Raw genomic sequence first — 23530 nt, forward strand, 5'->3', positions numbered from 1 at the left:
TCTTACACTTGGATGCTTCTGGACTTTTTATTTATAAGCTTGTAATCTTTTGTTTCCACTCTTCAAAACAAAAACCTAGCCTAGCCCTAAGACCTAATGCATACATTTTTTGTTTGCATCATAAACTTAAGTTGGATGAAGTTTGAAGGTTAAAAAAAAAAAAAAAAAAAAAAAAAGCTCCAACAAAGCAAGTTTAGAGATGGAGAAAAGCAATAAAGCAGTAGTAAGCAATGCTGACAGACTTGCACTATGGCTTCCATTTAGGTAAGCAAGACGCTACGAACCACTGATGGCTGGTCTGCCAAGAATAAACATGGTGTCTTCACTGCCAATTCTTCACCTCTGGAAAAAAGCTTCCTTTATCAGATCTAAGCCAGAGGTGCTATTCCATCCAAACCCCAGACAACATAGGTCATGATAAACCATGAAATATCTATATCATCACATTTTGTCTCAATTATAATGGTTACAGAAAACAGAACAATTACCTGAGTGACAATTCATGGTCCCCCAACTGATAATATATTCTGCTGATTTTATAGAAGGCTTCAGTGTTATCATTCTTTAATTTGGCAGCAGCTTTCAAGTCACTAATGGCTTTGCTTGGTTCTCCTTCCTTTATATAACACTCAGCTCGAAGTTCCCGTAGCTCTGCATCCCAAACACAAACCTTGAGAAATCAAAATTAAAGTTTGTTTTTGGTCTATAACACTTCACTTCTTTTCCTCCCTAGCAAAAGAAAAACCCTATTTAATTTCACTTTGCCACCTGCAATATCATAAGGTTCAAGCTACATGCAGAGCACATGAAATTAGCATCTCTGCTTCCTGGTGGATGCTGTGATGCACCTGCCCACATAGAAAACAAAGGCCTGAAAAATTTGTAAGTGATTCAATGAGCTCATGCAGGGAGATGAATTAAATCTGTTGGCACTGCTTAAACTGGGACAGTCTGTTGAGCCTCCAGTGAAGGATATCAGAATCATAAATTATTATATCTTCCCAAAAGACTCAGGGTAATGAACAGCAAGGACCAAGCTGTCAGATGTCTTCTAGAAAGAAACCTGAGGGTAAGATTCAGCCACACAAGATTTGATCTTACTATCCATATTTTAAAGATATATATACAGAAGTAATAATGTCACAATATAGCAAGAATAATTACCTAAAAGGAACTGCTAATCATAATTTGTTCTAGTGAGAATTTATTCTGGGTCTTATCATTTGTTTGTAAGCCATCCTTTTAGAGAACAAGGCTTTTATGCTTTTCCACATTCCCTCCCCATAAACAAACTCCCACCCTTTGGCAGTTTCTTCAGCAAAAGCTAGAATGTTGTAAATTCCAAATCTGCGTTAATTTGCATGTGAAGAGTTGAAGCAGTTAACAGTCTTCTAATATATATTTCTGTATGACAAACAAAATGCCCACGATGAGTTACTTACACTTATATGATCAGCCTACCTATAATGATTAAGATTCAATACACACATATCTACGGAACAAGCTGTAAAAGAGAGCTGTTTACATTTCTAACTTCGTGATTTTTTTTTTAATCTTTTGTTACTTTATTTACTCAAGACAAAACCTGCCTGCATACAGGCAGTGAAAAGTCTAGATGACAAACCTACACCTTCTATATTTGGCAAAACTTCATTGGTTTGAGAACAATTTTCTTCCCAGCTTCCCCAAGAACACCAAACTGTGAAATAATAGAAAAGTATGATCAAGGAAGTTATCTGCAACATAAGACTGGCTGAAGTTCTCTCTTTAACCCAAACTAAAAACTATTATTTTGATTTTTTGCAGGTAGTGCTCAGCATTCTCTACTCTCCAACTTCATTATGGACTCACAGTGCTCAGCAAAACTGGGCCAGTTACACCAAGTGTTTTCATACCACTGAAAAAGTTATTAAACAAAAATACAGACGTCAGACAGAAGATCATACTTCCCTTTCACAGTACCATTATACTTCACACTTACTGCCAAGATTTCATCAAGAAGAGAAATAGCGGCTTCGTAATCCTCTTGCTGGTAGGCAGATAATGCTTGTGAATGCAGGCGCTGTAGCTCATCAGATTTTGTCAGCTGAGTCTGGGCTTCTTTTTCCTCATTATTGCTAGGATTGGATTTGAGCTGCAAGCATTAAGGAGAGAGACTGAAATGCTTGTTCAAGGATGTCTTTTTGTTCCATAAATAATCATATCATGGAGAACTGACTAAAGCTGTCAATAAAGCCAAATCAGTTTTAAAATTCCACTGGAAATGTTTCCAACTCCAAACTTCAGGAAAAAGACAGGCATTTTTAGCTTCAATACAAGTTGTAGAAAGTGAGACAAATCCAATTCCTCCTGCCACAGTGCCCGATTGCTTACCATTGGATACATCATACATAAGTTAGTCTCCCCATCACCACAGGAAGTCTCATGGATCTCTCAATTGTAGTCTAGTTAATTCATCTCTCTACAGTTGTATCATATACTTCATTCCTCAGCATCAGCAGAAATATCCACATAGTATAATCACATACCTGACATTAAGCACAATATGTATTCATAAATTCATGACAGAAATAAGTGTAACATGTCACAGACAGCATTACAGTAAAGCTGTTTCTTACATTTTCCCCCATAAGAAGTGGCTACAGCAGTAAGTTAAGATGCCACACATGGGGGAAAGGCTCAACACTGGGATCAGCTGGGAATCTATGCCTTTTGCTTCATATGTAGTTGTAAACAAGCCTTAAGTTTTCTTCTACAGAGACTCCCATTTCTCAAGCCCCCCCTCTCTGAGCAAGTAGAAAGTGTTATATTGCATTTGCCTTCATTTGTTTAGGGAGCTTTGTATTTTCAGAGAAAGTTTTAAAAATCCCAAAACCTCACAGGGACCTCTGCTACCACCCAGGAAGACCCAGGGCCACAGGGATGATCAGGGTGTGGAGCATCTCTCTTACAAGGAGAGACTGCAGGAACTGGGCCTGGTTAGTCTACAGAAGACTGAAATGGGATCTCATTAATGCATATAAGTATCTCAAAGGTGAATGCCAGGAAGATAGCGTCAGACTTTTCAGTGGTGCCCGATGACAGGACAAGGAGCAGTGGCCACAAACTAGTGTGTGAGAAGTTTCACCTCAACATGAGAAAGAACTTTACTATGAGGGTGGCAGAGCACTGAGCAGGCTGCCCAGGAGGGTTGTGGAGTCTCCCTCTCTGAAGACATTTAAAACCTGCCTGGACATGTTCCTGTGTGACCTGCTCTAAGTGGCCCTGCCTTGGCAGGGGGGTTCGTCTATATGATCTCCAGGGGTCCCTTCCAACCCTAATGATTCTGTAAAGACAGATATGGGTCAGGAAGAATCTGTCACTCCCTTGTAAAGCCAGGAATTCATTTGTAAGATTAGCCTGGATAAGGCACTGGCTCCACACTTGCTGCCAATCAGAATGACTTCCAAAGTTTTAAAAGGGACAGACCACCAGGACTTGAATTTTTATTTTGTTTACGCTAAGAAAAAAACAAAACAAAACCCCAAAATTTGCACTACCTTGCTTTTTTTTTCTTTTACACAAAATGTTAACTAAAGTTACTGAGTCCTCAAAGTCATCCCATACTTTTTCTTTCCTCCTTTATCTCAAAGTGGCCTCTTCCCTCTTCCTCATCAGTAAGTTCTTCAAACACTCAGATTTTGTGCTTCAACATAATGCAATTCTCAAAGTAATCCACATGTAATGTAATTCAAAAATCAGCCTTCAGAACACCTTAACAAAATTCCCCTTGGTTCTAACACCAAAGGATATGAAAGGCAAAAGCCTAAAACACCACATCAAAAGCATGCACAAGTCCCACCTCTACCTTAGACTCATTTTAAGTCTTTCTGAACCTCACGCAGTTGTTTTATTTTACTCTGGCAAAAATCAAGTTGTACTTAGACCTGAAAATTCTCCTTTATCCCCTACACCATCTTGCAGCACAAGGAAAGGAATGTGATCAAAGAGTTTTCTCCTTTGTAGGCTAATTCCCAATATAAGTCTCACAAAGCTTTTCTTCTGGTTACAGCAGAAACTCTGCCTATAAACCCCTGATGCTGTGCATCCTGCTTCTCCTCAAGATTTGGAGCTTGTAGCAGAGGCAAATTTCTGCCCCTGTAATTTTAAAGTTCCAAGACTACAAAGCTCTCTGAAGTTCTTAACTCTTTAGTTCCAGCTGACATGCTTAATTTCTATTTCTCAGCATTTTATTCTCTTAAAAATAAAGAGCTTTTGCTATGGACAAGCTTTATGCTTCCGTTTAAGCTTATCTCACAGTAACAGTGCACTCAGACACACCGTATGTTTCTTGTTATTTATCTGGAGAAAAAAGTCAGTGGAATATGAAAAGCAACGCTGCAACCATACAGACAAGCCCAACAGTAACAAAGACCATTTGAGTGAAACATCCTAGATAATTTTGGGTAGTACAAGCCATCCAGGTAAAGAAAGAAATTTCTCAAGCTATCATTCAAACTAAAGCCATCAAGTGTTTGTGTGCTACAGTATGATGAAAATATACACTCAGAAGCTCTTACTAGGTAATTAGTGCATTGCTATGATGGTTTAATCAGTAATGTTAAATAAAGCTTTTCATTCAGCTCCTAGGAAAAGGCTGAAAATGCGATGTAGGGAACAAGATCATCCTCCTCTCTCAACTAAGTTGAGCTTTAAAGCATTCACACATGTATCTTTTTCCTCCCTTACTCTCAGTGAAGAAGCTAGCTTCTTCTAGAACTTTATCTCAAGGTACAAAACTTTACAACATTACCTTACTGCACCCAGGACAGTGGGAAAAAAGGTATTAGTAGTTCACTTCATGAAACCCAGCATCTTTTTGGCATATAGAAAGTGTTTAGATTATTTCTACTCTAAGGAGGCAGCCTTGGAATGGCTGTGTTGCATTTGCAGTCAAACATCAAGTATTCAGAAGTTTTCTGATGGGAAAAGCACTTTAACAAGGTAAACAATCCATGCTGGTTTTCAATAGGCACAACCCCCCCCAACCTGCCATATTTCACTGCATTTCACAACTCTATCAATACGACCTTCCTAACTATACACAGAAGTTACACCAACCACACAAAAAGCTACATAAAAAAAAAAATACAATGCACCACTACTTCAGAAAAATTTGTTAGTAGCAGGGCATCCAAACTTTATCAGCAGTGACAAAACACTGAAGTGAGACCAATGTTAAACTACATAGGACCATTCATGTGTCGGATGCTGCTCAGGTTGTCCTGAGAGAAGCTGTGGCTGCCCCATCCCTGGCAGTGTTCAAGGCCAGGCTGGATGGGGCTTTGAGCAACCCGATCTAGTGGAAGGTGACCCTGCCCATGGAGGAGGGATTGGAACTGGATGATCTTTAAGGTCCCTTCCAACTCAAACCACTCTGTGATTCTACAAACAGAGCAAGTACCTCCTGCTATCAAGTTTAGTATGAACTCTGCTTCAGGATCTTTTCTCAGAAGCATAGCGAAGGGATAAAAGACATGCCTAAGCTAATTCAGCAGTTTAACAATCTGTCCTGCTTTCCATCTACATAGTACTACATCTTTCTTTGCAATGGCTCATTAACAATACAGGAAGAAGTTGGGCACTTAGCACAGGAATTCCATGGAAGAACAGTTACAACCACCTTGAGAAGAAAAACCACCAACAAACAACTCTAAATCCGTACTCAGAACACAGATTAAAGATATACAAACAGTTCACCTGTAGCATTTGAGTATCTTAGTATATATTATAAACAGAGACTAGCAACTTGAAAAAAAACTCTTAAATACTGTTGTTAAAATCAAATTGTTAAAAACAAATGTTACAGATGCACTGTTTCTACACCTTGCTTAGAGTGGTTCAGTGCCACTAAAGTAGGCATACATCTACACATTCTAAGGCTGTTTTATTTTCTTCCTTCTTTAACCTGTAAATACACAAGCAACGAAAATTGATTTGGCTTGTGAAAAACATTCAGGAGAACTGAAGGAACCTCTGTTATCTAACATTAAGACATCCACATGCTCAAGAACAGTGCACAAAGGAAAACTGCATTGGCAGAGCAATATATTAGGTAACACTACTGTGATGTTAGGCAGATGGAAAAAAAGCAGGGCAATACCTTGTAGCCTTTACCTAGAAAGCTACAGATGATCACAGTACTGCAGAAGAATGTATTTGGAAGTCTAATGTAACCAGATCGAAGTAACTAGAGCTTCAAATACCCAACCCAAGATTCCCTAGTAACTTACTCAAATGAGGTTAACTTACAGTGGCATAAGATGGTCTCCTCCACCTACATCTAAAATAACACTATTACATAGAGCAACCAAACAGAGAACTATTATCCAGTGTACTTCACAACAGCTGAGGGCTTCTCTACAAGACAATTTGCAGAGGTACAGTGCTCAGACATTTGGTCTTGGCTGACATCTAGTGGAGCTGGAAGTAGCACCTTCAGTTTCCAGCTTTTAAATGGTTATGCTTCCAAAGGAGACAGAACTCCATATTTAGGGTACCTAAATTTAGAGTATTTATTGCAACAAACTGCAACTGTAAGCATTATAGTTACTCTCAAAAACATGAAGATTAACTTAAAAGAAATATGGCAACTTGGTCCTTTCCACACTTTCCAATAGACTAGGCGGAATTTCTGTTCTATTTTTGTGCCTTTGAATTCAGCAATTCAAATGCTTAGCATTTTCTCTAGCACACAAGCAGGGTCACAGACATTATAAGGCATACACAAAGGGCTGCCAGGACTTGCATTGCTTTTGTCACCTTCAAGAAGGCCTTCCATCAACCAAAGCATATCAATATTCCTTTTATTTTCACTAAAAATCACATGCTTACAGATAAAAAATATTCCAGAGCTTTTGTGGATGGAGGCTATGGATATGAGCGTTGATGTGCCCACAGCTCTGACCTGTTGACTTCTATTATTCAGAAACTACTAACCAAAACAGAAGGAACCTGGTATTAAAGCATACGAACACCCAACCAAAGTTGGAGCAGAGAAATAAATACTATTCATATGCTGTGAGCAATAACTTTCTGAAGTGCCCTAAGGACTTCTTAATCCTTGATACATCCTGGAGACTCTGAACACAGGAACTAGACTGCTAAGCTGACATTTGTTACAAGCTTTGTTACCCTCTAGGTCCTAGACTTCAAAACAGGTAACTTGAGTTGCAAAGAAAAATGCTAAACAGCTTCTAAAGATTACTAAATAGTGATTCTGTATCACTAGATGGAAGAAGTCCTGGTTCATGAAAGGAACATCATCAGCTTCATGCATCTGTTGACTAAAAGGAGAGGTTCGCAGAAATGCAGTACTGCTTAACATCCCTGGCAGCATTCAAGGTCAGGCTGGATGGGGGTTTAAGCAACGTGGTCTAGTGGAAGGTGTCCCTGCCCGTGGCAGGGCGCTTGGAACTAGATGATCCTTAAGGTCCTTTCCAACCCAAACCATTCTATGATTCTATCACTTTATGTTGAGGCATAAGTCTGAATCACACCTTCTACCCAAACCTCATGATTAATTTCAGCCAACAGGGAAGTACAAAGCAGACAAAAAAAATAAAGGCACCTCAAAACAATGCATGAAGGCTGGGGCTTGAAGAAGCTCTGTCCCTGAAAGGAGTGCTCCCATCCTTCCCAGCCAGGCATTCCCATTGCCTGCTCTCACACTTGCACTGCCTCACAAGAATGCCAGTACCAATATGCCATAGGAGGCAGAAACACTCAAACAGAGAAACTGTTCTGTTCAGCAATCAGGTAACTTCAAAGAGGTTCAGGGTGCTCATGAAACTTTTCCCATGTACTATAAAACCATGCAAATAGAATTTAAGGATATGATTTTTTTTTCCTTTTCATGTTTATACATTATAGTGTTACTACTATATGTAAAGAATAGTTTCAATGATTCTTTCAAGCTCTACACAAAACCACTGCTGTTATAAGTTAGTAAAGTTTACTTGTCATCCACCCCCCTCCATATAGATGGGCTGATTTTTTTCTTGCTATTTCTCTGCCTCAAAAATTATTGCATCTCCTGAAATGCTGAGATCCCTTCCAAAAACATGACTTCAAGAGGAGGGATGGAAAGAAAAATATAAATGCTTTTCAGAGTCTCCACTGGGATTCAGACTTTGGAATATGCTTGGAGAAAACAACATTTTACAGACAGGTCACTACATCAGTCACCTTGCAGTTCTGGTAGGCACACAAAGGAACACTGCTGACGTTGACTCTTAATGCAAGCATCACACAGGGAATTACAAACCATCTCACTCCTACATGTCTGTCTTTGGTAGTTCAAGTAAAATTACTCTCCCTAGTTTCCACATCCTGACCTGGTTTCTCCAACTCAAAAGTGGGAAATACTTTAAATTCCGATATGTTCCCTTGAAGTCAACACCTGACCCAGTCTCCTAAGTGAAGTCACACGGGAGAACACATCTACAATCATTCAAGGGCATATAATCTATTTCAAAGAAGGCTTTACCAGAAGAAAGCCCATCTCATCTACACCACTATTTCCTCAGGAAAATAAAACAACACTGAAGGCAAGAACTCCCACATTTTTGCGTCCCACAATTCATTTCTGTACGTGTATGGTGTTCTCAGGATCACCTACTCTCGGTAACATCCTGCAACCCTGCACAGTAAAGAAAGTGGATTATTTTTCTTCAAAGCAAGACTTTCCTTTCAGCAAGAAAGAATGGATGGGGTCAAGGTTTGTTCTGGGTTTTGGGTTTTTCTGGTTTTTGGGTTTTTTTAAATACAGCATTTCCACCCTGTCTTTCCACAATAGTTATCTTTTGCAGACTCAAACATATGACCAGGCTGCTGCATGCTTACTGACTTACAGTAACTGCAGATTTAGAGCCTGCACACAACTCATGCAGGATGACCCAAGTTTTTCTCCAATTTAGCTCCAAATCTGGACACAATCTGCTGATGTGTTACATGCTTAGCCAAAATGAAAGCATTCCAGTTAGCTGATATCCAGGCAACAAAGCGGGAGGCTAGTGGGCTCTTCAGATCCTGACCTACAGAGCATAATCAAATTACATACTCTGTTCACATGTAGAACACACAATTTTACATATCCAAGTCCACAACTAAATTTTAGCCTAAAAGCTTTTGAGATCCCACTGGTATTTCTTTGCATTGCATCTGCAATAGTAGTAGAAAGAACTTTCAAGGTACAACTTATTCTTTTTGGCTCCTTGACCACTGAATTACAACATGAGCCAAAGCTTCCTAGTGGCTAGTACTGCCCCTACCACTTTTGGTAGCAAAAAATAGAGTCTGAATGTAGAAGTCTTGAGATCACTTAAAGAGCTACTCAGTCCCTAACGGACTTCCTCCTTCTTTCCTCCCCTCTCATTTACAAGAAAAAATACCGAAGACTAAAGGCAGCAATCTTAAATTTTTGCAGTTGGTCTGGAAAATGGCAAGTTTCTTGACAACTGACTAGCATTTCCATTACATAGTATTAAGCAATACTTCAAGAAACAGTAATGGCAAAGAGATGCATACACACTCAGATTCAACACTGACATCATGTAATTGCTATGGCAGCAACTATGCCCTCTGTTAATCAGAGCGGAACAACACTCTCCTGCATTTGCAAAGAGCAGGGCTGCACTGCAATCAGATGCACAACTGCAGACCACACACTCCTAAGAAACGTACAGAGGAAGCAGCAGCAGCTAGAGGAGCCATTGCTACTGCAGCTTTGCTACAAACACAAAGACTGCCTGGTGCATTTACACCTGCAAGAGCCATTCCTCCCAACTGCTCTGCAGAGCATACAGTTCAACTGCTATGGTTTTGTCATACATACTCACTAGTAAGATTCCCATTAACCATCTATAATCTGCAATGCAGAGCTGCATTCTCCATCACACTCTTCAAGAAAGTCAACAAGGCAGCATCAATTACACTTGCAAATTCTATTTATTTTGGCATAAAGAATATGCAAGCTGTTCAAACTAGCAGCTCTTGAAGGGTAAGAATAAGAATGAATCTTATTTATTCTCATGCTTACAGAAATTTTGTGCAGAGAGGGAACAGAGTTTCACATTTTCTCTGAGGAATTTTGTTCTAGATGAGTTTATTTTTGCAATGTAAGGCTAAAATGCACAAAACACCCATGAAAATTAAAAGAAAAAAAACAACCCAAGTGAGCTTTAGGGGGGTAATATCCAACTGTGTTTGTATGGAAACTGAGCACTTTCTGATCATGGAGAGAAAGTACTGTCAATGTCACATCACACATGAAATATGGGGAACTCCTCAGACTCTGAACCCAACCTTAAAAGCAGTGATGTAATTCAACTTAGGCCTCCAACTTACCACATTTTTAAAGTCATCCTCTGCTTCATCAAATTTTCCTTGCTTGAGCAGTAAGTGTCCTCTCTGTAATCTCGCCTGAAATAAAACAATGTCTTTTGATGTACAAATTGGAATTCAGCAAATTATGAGCACAAACTTCACTTTCCTTTATCAGGAAAAAGAAAGTTGAATTTTACTACAGCTAACAAGCTGAAACAGATCACAACACCCATTCCTCATCTTCTTGATCTGACATTCTTAGAAGGCCTCTTTGATGGTAAAGGATCACTGCACCAGAACCGATGGAGAAAAAGCAGACACAGTTTTTATAAACAGCTGAAACTCATGTAAAGAATTCATCTGAAGAGGTGCATGAAACAAAGTAAATGTTTACCTTACACCAGTTACTTGATTATAACTGCTTACAGATTTTTAAGAAATTAGCATACATAATATGAAATAAACAATTCCCACATTTAATTTTTCCACTAAACTTTCAGAATAATATAAGCTATGCAAAAAAACAAGTTAATGACCTAGAAAATTTAACAATATTTTCATACAATAATGAAATTAACATTTGCTCCTTCGATGTAAGCTGCACAGGACATGACACTGCCCACGGAAAAAGAAGATAAAAGAATTAGATGGACATAACTCCAGCATCAGTCTCCAAACTGTGAGGCAGTCTCCACATACAGTATATGCAGGAACAAGAAAGGCGTAAGTAAATCAGAACTTGCAACAATTCCAGCAGAAGGCAGTGAGATTAGGACAATTCCTGTGGAGAAGAGATGCTTCACATCAAATGCTGATTAAGACAAAAGAGGCATCTGTGTGCTCTCTTCCACTCCTCTCTCTCAGAAGGCATAGCCTTGGTGACTGAGGAGAATAACCACAAGCAAGAGAAGAGAAATGTTCAGCATAAACCCATGAGGAACATGAACTTAATGAAACTACTACTAGTCGTTAGAATAACTGGCTAGACTGTACTCAGCATAGCTACAAATTAAAGCACATACACCACTGCTATTATTTTATCCTGTTTAAAGCCTTCTGAGTAATAATGTACTTATTTCTGTTGAGCAAAATCTGAAAAAACAAATTTGAAGCAGGGGGTTTTTATGCTTGAGCACTTTTCAATCACAGTAATACTTACTGATGTGAAGTCCTGCTTTAATTCAACCACTTTACTTAAATCACGAATTGCTGCTTTTGATTTGCCCATGGCTAAGTACACTGTGGCTCTTCTGTAATAAGCAATGTAGTTATCAGAGTCTCCCTCTGCAAGTGAACGAACAGTAATCAGAATACTATCTCAAAGCAATTGAAACTTTGGGTACAGCAAAACTTTAATAACTAAAACTATCTGACTTCTAAGCCACTGTAAAAAAAGTGGTATTTATAAACAAGGCATAACATTCATAACATTTTCCAAGCACTATGCAGTTTCATATAAAGATTACTGAACTACAGTAAACTCTAAATGAGAATACTGAAGGAGAAACATGTACACATTTTTCAGCTTTGTAAGGGAAAGCAGCCACTACATGCTAACCGCATGCCTACATTTGAAAGCATATTAATGCATAATTCTCCATTCCAGCCCCTGTCAATCATATAGGATGCAAGCAAATAACTCCAAAATTGCCAATATTTAAGCCCAATGTCCACATAGACACATAAACCCATCATCTATTGAACTAGCAGCAGCTTCTTTCTTTAATACTAAAGTGGACACTAACACCCCCTTCTCAATGGCAGACAAATGTATATGCATTATTAAAACCTGAAGGCTAACTTCAAGGCCCACATATTCCATATTGTATGCTGGTCAAACTTCCAAGATCCAGCCATTTTAACAGTCTTGAGGCTAGCACATATGTACCCCCTTATACGAGGCAATCAGTTTCTGAAACTGAATAAGACTTTTCTCAATATTCTGCTCTACGCAGTATTTCAAAGGAACAGGCTTTCAAGAGTAACTTAGACCACCCAACCAACCATACACAGTAGACTTCTACTGTGCTATTAAAAAAATCACCAATCCAGAATTTGTAGACAAGAACACCCATATCTGTGACAGAAATCTGAATCTGAGGTTAAAGTTGAACTTTAAAATAAATGGAATAAACAGCACTGCCAAAAATCTTATGGTCAGTAACCAATCTTCATAGCTGGCCACCTCCATTACCAAAATGCTAGTTCAATTCCCACTGGAAAAGGTATCTGCACCCTTCCTCTACAATGTCTTGGTTGTGAAAGTCAGAATGTCCAGCACTGAAATTTAATTACAACTCCCATGCTGTATACCAACATTATGGACATCTAGTAAATTCAAATGTTGCTACCTTAAAAAAAAAGAGAGAGGTATTAAATCCTACTGCATACAACTAAACATGCAGAGCAGGCACAAATCAATAGCTGAAATTAAGGAACTTTATTAATACACAAAGGATGAAAGACATGAAAAGAGCAAATCGAGAAAGAACGTTCCATTCCAGAAGGATTATGATCTGACAGTCAGAATACAGTTTTGCCTCAGTTCAGTAACAGTAACAGTAATGAACAGTAGTTGACATTTACTCAGAGAGAAAGCATAAGCCATCAACATGACAGGACTGAAGAAAAAGTTGTAAATTTAACTGGAGAGAAAACGGACAATAGCTTTCTTCTACTTTAGAAAACAACACAACAAAAAAAAAAATCACACAAAGAAAAAAAACAGGCAGGCAAAACAAAACTATCCATTTACCTCTCTGTCTACAATAATGTAATACAGACAAATTAGCATTAGAAAAATTTCTTCTCCCCTCCTCTACAAACACAGTAGGCAAACTGCACTTACTATCTTTTCAAAAAGGCAGAATACAAAGAAGAAAGAAGTCTGATCACAGTTCAAGCAACCAGGCTCAAATCAACATATAGCTAAGAATCCTGTCAAGGTCACAACACAGGTGGTCACACTATAGTTCTACCAGCTGCTCGAACAAGGCAGAGGATTTCTTTCATGCAGGCACCTCACACTGCCACCTTTGCACCACCACCCACATTTGAACAGCCACAAACTGAACTGGACTTCTCACCAAATCCAAGTTAAAGCTTGCCAACCAATAATAAAGGAATAAACCACACTGCAACACTTAACTCTGCTCAGATCCCACAGGAATGCTTTGACAGCAACATACACGGAAAGGGTGGAACAAGGAACAAGGAGCTTTCATATCACAGAGAAAGAGGAAGCTTCCCCTCCACTCCCTTTATAAAAGGGAGGCTGATCTTAGAAAACTCACAGAAAATATGAGTAATTCAAAATCAGCAAATATTTCATTCACACATCACTATTAGACCTAGACATAAATAGAAAAGTCTCAACAGTATGACTCAATGTGTAACACTTTCGTATTATTCTTCTCAGAGAAAATTATGCACTTGTACAAAGTCCAACAACTTCTAAAATAATAAAAAAAAAAGCAATTGAGAAATTATAGTGGTAATGAGACTGCTTTTTAATACTGTTCTGTCTTTACACTTCAATTAAAGGATTTTAACCAGCCAAGTTGCTTTGAACTTTATAGAAGCAAACATTTAACTCCTCAGTTTGTTGAAAACGTAGAGCATCAAAACAACTCGATCACTAGTTGAGTTTGGAGGCACAATTAATATATTCTTCACTACCAGTTCAGTATCTCAAACTTGTAGAATCAGTTTCACTAAGGTATCACCCACTTCAAGAAAACAAACAAACAAACAACAAAAACAACCCCCAAAATCAACCCCCTCCCAAAAAAAAGCCAAAAAACAAATACACCAAAAGACAACAAAGAGCTACTTTAAAAGTGGGTTTTTTAATCCATTCTTTCTTCTCTCCAACACTGTAAACTCAACTTCTCAAAAACTAACTTCAAAAAACTTCATAAAGACAAAACCTCATCTTGATGGGATTAGATACAGGGAACACCTCATCAAACAATGCCATAATCAATTGTCATTGCTTTCATACAGCTAGCTGGCAGAACAGCAGTGACTTAGTGTTCACATATCACAGTTCCTTTTATCAAAACCAAAGCATAAGTATTCTACTACATCTCTTTTGGCTCCTGTCCAAACTGCTGCATAAAGATGCACAAAATTCTGTGACTCATGGAATTCAGTTTGCAAGAAAGGAGAATACTTAATGAAGCAAACAGTAAGAAAACAAAAAAATCCAACCCAAACATCCAAACTTACTTCAGTGCAAACATCACCTTCCAGAGATACATACCTATAGCTGTGTGAAAGTGAGACAAAGCATCTGCTAGCTGTCCAGCAGCCAATAACTTCTTTCCCATTTCAAGTTGCTTTTCTACTTCTGCATTTATTCCACATTCAGCTCCTTAAAGAAAGGCAAGATCAAGGTTTTGAATAACTAGTTTGATTATACCAAAAGTATACAGTGATAACACATATAACGAGCAGTTACTGATACAGTCACATATTCCTGTACTAAAACAATCAGCAACTTAATAAACACTGTCCCCAAAATTACAAAGTAAATAGATAAGCATTGTAAAGCACCATACTGTAAGAAGGCACCAAATAGGCATTTCTGCTCCTGTCTGTACATTCAGTAACATACTTTTTGCACACCAAGCTTTATACATCAACTATAAAAACAGTTTGACAAAATACATTTCTATGTGAATTTTCAATTTAAAAACCATCTGAAAAAAAAAATGCTCATAATGCACACATAGCAAAGAAAAAGGCTTGAAGTTAAATTTCATGACCCTACTGATAACTTAGGACTCAACTGAGAACAGTTCGCTATCTGAGTGACTGCCTTCTAGTCCACTGCAATTTTGTCTAATTTACTTTATCATTTCCAAGGCAAAGTGTTTCCAGGGCACAAGTTGATATCAACAATTAAGATTCTTCCCCCTCCCCCCCATCTTCATTTAACTGGAAGTATGAAAATCACACTAAAATGGTATGTTTTCAAACTGCCAGTTTCAGTTGAAAGCTAATAAATTGCTGCTGTTCAACGAACAGGGAAAGACTATTGTTGAGAAGAAATGAGTAGCTGAATTCAAGTACATGTTGTACATCCATCAATTCAGCCACAGAGATTTTTTCATTTGTAAGACTTACAGCAATCTGCAAATCAGGACAAACTTTCACTACTACTTACCAGTTTATGACTATTAAAACTTTCACACTATAAAGAATTTTCTTTTAATAAAAGCATACCTTATGCATAAGTTTAAGCAAGGTAGCAAATTAAAATCCTGAATAAATACAATTACTGGGAATCAACTTCTTTCAGTCAGGTTTTGTATCAAGCTAATTCAGACAGGCACTTGAATTAACCTCAAATACAAAAATGCAGCAGCACTTTGAAGCTGTTTCTTAGAGTCCGAATAAAACTGTTAACACTACACAGATTGGAGGAAAGCATACCAAACTTCTCACACTGACAGGTGATTAAACAACAAAGTGCTTGTAATGAAAAGAACATTAATATCTGGATCACCAAATCCTTTAGATTTTTAGACCCAGGAGCTCTTGGCACTGAAGATCTTAATTTTTCTTTCCTACTCCTTAATACAGTTCATAATTCTTTAAATTCCACAGAAGAAAATTAATGCCCTCTGTATCCACTGAAAAAAGCTTCATCTGCTAAAAGATTTATAATAATTTAGCAAACTGAATTCTAGAGGCTTCAATTATATCTTTCAGAACAATAACAGCAAACCATATTTTTTTTAATTCATGGAAGTTACTTTGTAAAATAATCCCCAAGTTCCTGGTCAGTAGGGGTTTTTTGTTTAAATAGATGACATTCATATAGTAATTATTATCCTAGAGTCAATTTGCGGTTCTTATTAAAATATGCATTTTAAATCCATTCTACATTATGCATAGCTTTAAAGAAAATATAAATAGCTCCCCTGATAATAGAGAAGTACTTGACAGTAATTTTTCCATACACAGTATTCTACCTCAAGGCAGCTTTTATGTGAATCTACAATTTTCAGAAAAATAGACATTCGCTTTGCCATTTTGCTTCTTTGCCAGCTTGAAGTTTTTATTACCGAGTAGTCCAATGTCCTCCAAACTGACAAAGCAGGCATTGAAGAGGAAGAAAAAAACAAAACAAAAAAACCCAGAAAACAAATCCACAGATTTCCCCATCTTTGGAAGTACACTAACGAAGAATCAGGTATCAAATAATAAGCAGACTGAAGTATTTAACGTGAGCCAAAAAAAAAAAAAAAAAAAAAAAATTTCTAAAGCTTTGTCTCTCCTGTCTCTCCCCACATATGAATACCTGAAATCTTTCAAAATTTGTCAGTTTGGAGCAGTATCCTAGAAGCAGGCTGTAAATTACTCTTTGATGAACCTTCCATCCACCTAAACATGGCATTCAATTTTCAGAGAGTCTCAAGCATCTGAGGGAGTGCCCTTATTTTCACAGTCAATCAGGACAGCTCCAAGAATAGATTTTCCACAATAAGATGTACCTATACAATTTACACCTTTCACACACATTATGTTCAGTACAGCTTTACAGTTACATAATACTTTAGGCAGGAGAGACATCTTTTTCCTTGGAAATACTGAACATAATAAATTAAATGAGACAGATGACCATAAGTACTAAGCAGGTAAGTAATAAAAGCAGGAGCAACACAGATAGAGAACTAAGGCAAACTGGGAAGGACTGTACACTCCCTGCAGAACAAGACTAATTATACTAGACATACATTAAAAGTAGACAAGCTGCTGAACATCTGAAGTTGATGTGGGAATCTCCAGAAGCAGCCTATATAAATAGTGTAGCCATGATGAAAAGTGACATTTACCATAACTACTCAGGAACACTGTACATTGACCTGATAGTTGGGCTGATTATTCATATAAATCTACATGAATGCTTACTCATTTTCTGGCTGTAGGCAAACAATCGCTTTAAATAAACCACCCCACAGCAACCATCTGAGAACTGCTAACACAGGCACAGAAGTCTAAGGGCTCCAATTCTGTGTAACCTATTTGGGTTAATATTTTGATATAAGGAAGAAGTTCTTTATTGTAAGGCTGGTGAGGCACTGGAATGGGTTGCCCAGGGAAGTTGTGAATGCTACATCCCTGGCGGTGTTCAAGGCCAGGTTCGACAGAGCCTTGGGTGGCATGTTTACTGGGAGGTATCCCTGCCCATGGCAGGGGGGTTGGAACTAGATGATCTTAAGGTCCTTTCCAACTCTAACTATTCTATGATCTACTCACCCTTTGGTCTCGGAATGAACGTGAAGACTCAAGTTCAACCACAGGTAAAAAAAACCCAAACCCACAGAGCCCTTTCGAGCATATATACAGACATTAGTGAGCTGGATATAAAGGGCCCAGCACTGCAGCTGAAAAAGTTTTGTATGCTCCAGTAAGAAACTAAATTTATGAAAGAAATATGCAAGTACACTGTTTATTTTTAGAGCTTTCAAGTATTCTAATTTGAATGTTATTTCTAAAGCCTGCCTAATTGTTACCTATTCACCAAGGATGTCAGATGACCATACACAAGAGCCCCAGCAGTCAAATCAAGTCAGATATTGTGGATAAGTTCAAAAGTGTAGGCCTGGCACTGATGCAAGGGTGGAAGAGTCAAAAAAAAGCCAACAAAACAAAAATAAAACCAAACTGCTCTCAGATAACAATTGGTTCCAGCCCTGTCACCTCAAAGTCAGAAGGCACGGGAGATGATAAGCAGGTGCAGCTAACCTGTTTTTCCAGTTAAATACACTCACTTCAAAGAAATTTTAACTACCTGGTAGGATTTTTATTTTATTAGAATAACTGGTGCTAATACATGGGTACCTGAGCATGCAAACTTCAACTACATCCTCATATAATAAGTCAGATCCACAGGGTAAAAAGCTTAAGAATGCCCTTCAACTTGAAAACTGTTTCAAGATTTTACATTTGTCTACACACTCCTCTTTTTCTCCAAGCTGGGGAACAGGACTATGAAAATAAACAGAACTAGTTCCAATGCTGTATCAGAAATCAAGTTGTTTCAAAGACAAAGGAGAAACATGTATGTGACTAGTTCTAATTACAGTCATCTTTTCTGCATTTTTTAAAAATAAAAAAAAAAAAAACCCTTGATGTTTGTCTTGTCATGCAAGTGACAGATTTTTGGGGGGGATTTTTTGATCAGAATGACCCTGTGTTTAGCACAGCAAGTCTTAAGTTTCTTGTTATTTTTGAACAGGTTTGGACTTCGATTTTATGCATGTTGCTTTTCAAGGACAAGACTGAACAAAGAATTCGACCCAACCCCAGTTTGAGAAGCAATACATAAAAGTCCACAAGGAGCCTTAGAGTAGCTGGTTGAGCCTTGTGTAACTTTCACCTACCAAGTTTTTACTCCCTCTGTTTGCAAAGAAAATTGGTACACATAGCCAAGACTGGCAAACCAAAAAGCCACTCCCCCATTATCCTATGTTTTTGGGGGCGAGAGAAAAAAAAACAACCCACAAACTCAGGACAGAAATACAGGTGTGGGGCAGAGAAACACTTAAAGCTAGTGGTCTGACAATAACAAACTGAGCTCTGTTAGTTATGCCCAAAGCCCGTTTCTTCTTCCCCTTATTATGTTTTTCTTTCATTACCAGAAAGGAACAGACAATCCTCCTCTGTCCTCCTCAGTCACCTCTTTTTGTTGCAGTTACTGCAAACAAACAGCCATGAAGGATTTGGATCAAGCAGGAGCTTATTCAGCACAAGTCAGGGTATTTGAAGAGGAGAAATTCAGGAAACAAAACAGTAAGGGCTCAAATGCAACTTGCCATATAACCAAGTATTTAAAAACCTTTTTACTGAACTCATTTCTCAGTCAGATAGGAGTACTCATAGGTATTGATATAAAGATACAAAGCTAACACAGGCTGACTGTTCCACCAATTCATGAATTGGCTGTCACAAGGCAAACTCCTATTATCAAGACAGCAAGATGCAAATTAAATACAAATATGAACACATTTGAGTTCAAAGACCAGTAATAGTAAAAAAATCCAGATAGTTAAATAATGTAACCCCTTAAATTCTCTAACTACATACTCTGGAAGATGAATTAATGAACTAAGAGGTTAGGAAGTTCAGTAAATAAGATCCAGAACCACCACTTTTCATTATATTATTGTTCATCTTTATTAACTTAAGACAACACATCCCAAATTAGGAAATGGGGCTTTGGTAAGTCCTCATGGCCATTAAACCATATACTTGAAATAGGTTGGCAACTCCAAATAAAGAATCCTCAATAGGAGCATCACTGCCATAATCTGGAAAGCTGGGGAGGGGAGTAGGGGGAATTAACAGGGAGGAGGAGGGGAGGGAGAAGTATACTTTGACCACAATTATTATTTTCCCTTTAACACTATTAGAATACACATCCAAAAAAAGCAAATCAACACCACAGTATGTAGACTTGTATTACAGAGCATCTTTGACACAGTGTGCTCCTGTTGCCAAATGACCAAAGAAATCATTAGTTTAGTAACATCTATCAAACTTCTAATGTCAAGCCAGGTCTGTCTTAGGCCTATGGAATTACTTTGACTATTGACAGCTTCAGTTCCACTTCAGTCTGCCAATGCTAGTTAAAGAATGCTCCTCAGGTGAAACTCTTAAGTGCACAATTGTATAATCAAGTTGTACATTTAACAGGAGCCTGTGAATAAAAGTTTGACCACACAGGTGTTGCTGACAGGGTATTCTGAAAGTAAAGAGGCTGCAAAGAGTGCAGATAAACTTCTCTGGTGAACTTCAAATACTAACGTTGAGAAAAGAAAAAAAAAACAAAACAAAGACTCAACAATAACACAACATAACCAAAACCAACACAGCTGTCAAAAGCCCCAGCCAACTTTTAAGTCTGGCACTGGTAATGGCTGTGGCTGAGAAGGACCATGGAAAATGCCTTTTTACTTCGGAACTGCAAGAAATTCCTCCAAAAGTGAGAAACTCAAGGCTAGTACAGAAGCGGCCAATGCCGTCACATAGTTGTGCTAGATAACACCACGTTTTCAAGACCTCACAGCAGCTCACCCCAGCAGCAGGCCAAGGTATACGAAGCACACACACCGAGCTCTCTTCACCAGCACCGCCAGAAACTCGAACAGAACCAAGCAGGTTACAAACAGTGACGGTGCCCTCATTACACACCCTTCGGAACCGCCTTGATGAGGTGGCAGCTCTGCACCTCCTTCTTCCCGACACCTTGTCCAGAAATGCTCTCCCTCTCCGGACGGCAGCCCCGCGCCTCCCCTCGCCCCGGCCAGGCTCAGGCCCGCCGGCTCCCTATGGCCAGGCCGCGGCTCCACTCCGCTCTCCACCGGCACAATTCAACCCGGGCCGACACCCGAACACCCCTAATCGGCGCAATCAACGAAGACAGCCCAGAAGAAGGGAGGGCGATCACCCAGCGGCTTCCCCTGACCAGGCATCGCGGCGGGCCCAGCAGCGACCCCATCTGAGGCTGACCTGCCCCAGCGGGCCGCGTACGGAAGCGGCAGCCACCTCTATTGCCACACACCGCCGAGCAGGGCAAGGCCGAACCGCAGACTCCCCCGCTCCCCGTCACAGGCTCCACTCACCCTGGTACTGCAGGTCGAAAAGCACGAGCAGGAATGGCAGCGCGGAGCCCAGGCGGCCGGCGGAGGCCGCGGGACACACCATCTCCGCCGCGCCCCAACGCCCGCGGCGACACTGGCGGCGCCCCGGGGCCGACGGCTCCAACGGCTCCGAGGTGGGTCGTGGGAGCCACTGATTGGCCCGGCCACACACACCCTCCCCCCCGGCTCCCCTAACGTAAAAGCGCCCTACAGAGGGAGCCCGTCCGGCTAAGTAGGAGGGCGGGTGGGGGCGCAGCTCCGCGCATGCGCGGTAGAGAACTCACCGCCCTTTCGCGCAAGCTCAGTGGCGCCAGGGCCCCTCTAGCTACCCTGTGCTGCGCATGCGCGGTAAGGTGGGGCGGTACCGCCGCCGGTAGCGAGGTTTGGTTGGTGGAGGTGCTGGTGTGGGTTTAAGGTTCGCGTCAGCCGCCGCAGCCTCGGCGTGTGTCAGGAAGAGAAGCCCTGAGTGCGGCCACCTGCCTATGTGTTTTACTCCGTGTCTCTTTGCTCACCTTCTCCTGTCGTAGCCAGGCTCTTCCTGGGGTGAAGAGCAGTTTGCTCCAGACGCGGGTTCAACCGGATTGAGCGTGCTCCGCGGGTGCTGGCAATCATGGCAACTCGCCCCGGGCCAGCCGCGGGGTGAAACGGCTGCCGTCGTGGATAAGGGGGAGAGTTAGCACTGCCAATATAAAGAGCCACCATTTGAGGTGTGATTGTTGCTGTTACCCTTCAAGGACAGTATTTCTGACTAGCCAAATTGAAGGAAAATTGCACATTCGGTCAGAAGTAAATTTATCCTGGTTCTTCATCGCTGTGTCTGACCTAGCACGGAGCAGGGAATGGCAAGTGTGGTTTCAAGCTATGCTTGACTGTCCCTGGGACACGTTCCAGCTTTCCACTGAGATAGTCAGCGTGGCCTTAACTCTCTGCTGACCTCCAGGCATGCCAAAATAGTGTTAAGGGATTACCAGACTGCAGAAAAATTGATGATGTGATTTAACAGAGCACAGTATTTTCACACTGAAAGTTCATACTAGATCTGTAAACTGAAAGTAAAGCCTGTGTAAGATAGCCTGCAATCTAACACGTATTTTTGGAGATCTCGTTCCCTTTGTTTCATAATGAAAATACAATCTCTTCTTAGCTACCACAGAAAAACTAATCCTGTATGTGCCTAGTTGCTCATTGTTTCAAATTATCTGCCTAGGTGGTTGGATAAACAGTTCATATTAGGGGCCTATTATATGTTTGTTATACCCCACCAATGTAAAAAAAAACCAAAATAATCATGCTTTCCACGGAAATTGCTGAGAAAGCAAAAAACTTGAGGCTTACAAGTCTGATTTGGCAATCACAGGAACTTCTTTTTCATTCTGCAAGTACAGTCACATTACCTTTCTTACCCTAGATGATATAATTCACAAGCTTTCTTGAAAGATCACGCTGCTAAAAAGAAAAGCAAGTTATCCCTCTTCGCTTTATTTTTAAGATGCTGCTTCAAAGGTATCACCTTGAAATTTGACCTGCAGAAGTAATTCAGAAATAAGAACTTGAAATAATACAAGAAGCGTTAGATGTGAAATGAATAATTGGTGATATTCTAAGGATGTCAGCATGAAGAACTTGACAACTCCATAGCAGTATGGGTAAGACAAAATGTGAAAGCCTAAAGCTGAACTTAGCAGCATGCAGTCAGTGTTACAATAAATGAATTCATTTGATTTACCTGAGTAAAAACATACTAGACCAAAGCCAGACAAAATTAATATGGAAGGGGAATTTAAACCTCCAACCCCCTAAGATGACTGAAAATAATACTAAAGATTATGACATACTTAATAACAAGATTAGAAGAAAACAAGCTGGAGAAAACTCAGTACGTCATACAGGAATACCTAACATAAAGATTCAACCATCAAAATCCCTTAAAGCAGGATGAAAGTAGTATGATTAAAACATCAAGTATCATTCTGAGTAGATGCTTGACAGGCCCTTGGTCCTTGACCTTGGCCCTGAAATGCTGAGCGAAGGTCAATAGTTCAGTCTGACACAGCAGTGTAAAGAACAGTGTATAATGTCAACACTACAAAAGAATCTGATCAAAAAGCATTAATCATTGTCAGTCTGTGCTAGAAATGCCACCAGGTGCACAGAATTACACAATAAGTCTTGAAAGAGACCATAAACCATAGAGAACCATTCCTGATTATCACAGATTCCCAAACATATATTATTTAGATACTAAGTATTAAACTGGGAGAACCAAGTTCTTTACCACATATTCCCTTGTGCGATTTCATAGAATCATAGAATTGTTTGAGTTGGAAGGGACCTTAAAACTCATCTTAAAAAAAATCAAATCTAGATTTCAGAAGCAGAAGAGGAGAAAGAAGAACAAATGAATGTGACATGCCAACATATTTTGGAATTTAAAAAACAGCAAAGCAACACAGCTGTAATGCAAAGAGTCTTTCAAAGGGACTCATCAAAATTAGACTGTTGTCTGAAAC

General features: G+C 39.5%; 1 protein-coding gene across 2 annotated transcripts in view; it reads right to left on the reverse strand.

Annotated features, from left to right (window-relative positions):
- The window catches only part of DNAJC3 (DnaJ heat shock protein family (Hsp40) member C3), a 36083-nt gene extending 14852 nt beyond the window's left edge, over positions 1–21231 (reverse strand). The window contains exons 1-6 of one of the 2 annotated variants that reach the window (XM_080613339.1): positions 21003–21231; positions 14630–14740; positions 11525–11649; positions 10387–10461; positions 1982–2134; positions 489–670 (exon numbers count right to left, since the gene is read on the reverse strand). In XM_080613339.1, the coding sequence (XP_080469465.1) occupies positions 489–670; positions 1982–2134; positions 10387–10461; positions 11525–11649; positions 14630–14740; positions 21003–21084 (728 nt within the window). In that variant the 5' untranslated portion in view covers positions 21085–21231. The other variant, XM_080613340.1, reaches the window with a different exon arrangement.
- Between the last annotated feature and the right edge of the window lie 2299 nt (positions 21232–23530).

Source organism: Psittacula echo (genome assembly GCF_963264785.1).
Source record: "Psittacula echo genome assembly, chromosome: 3".
NCBI lineage: Eukaryota > Metazoa > Chordata > Aves > Psittaciformes > Psittacidae > Psittacula > Psittacula echo.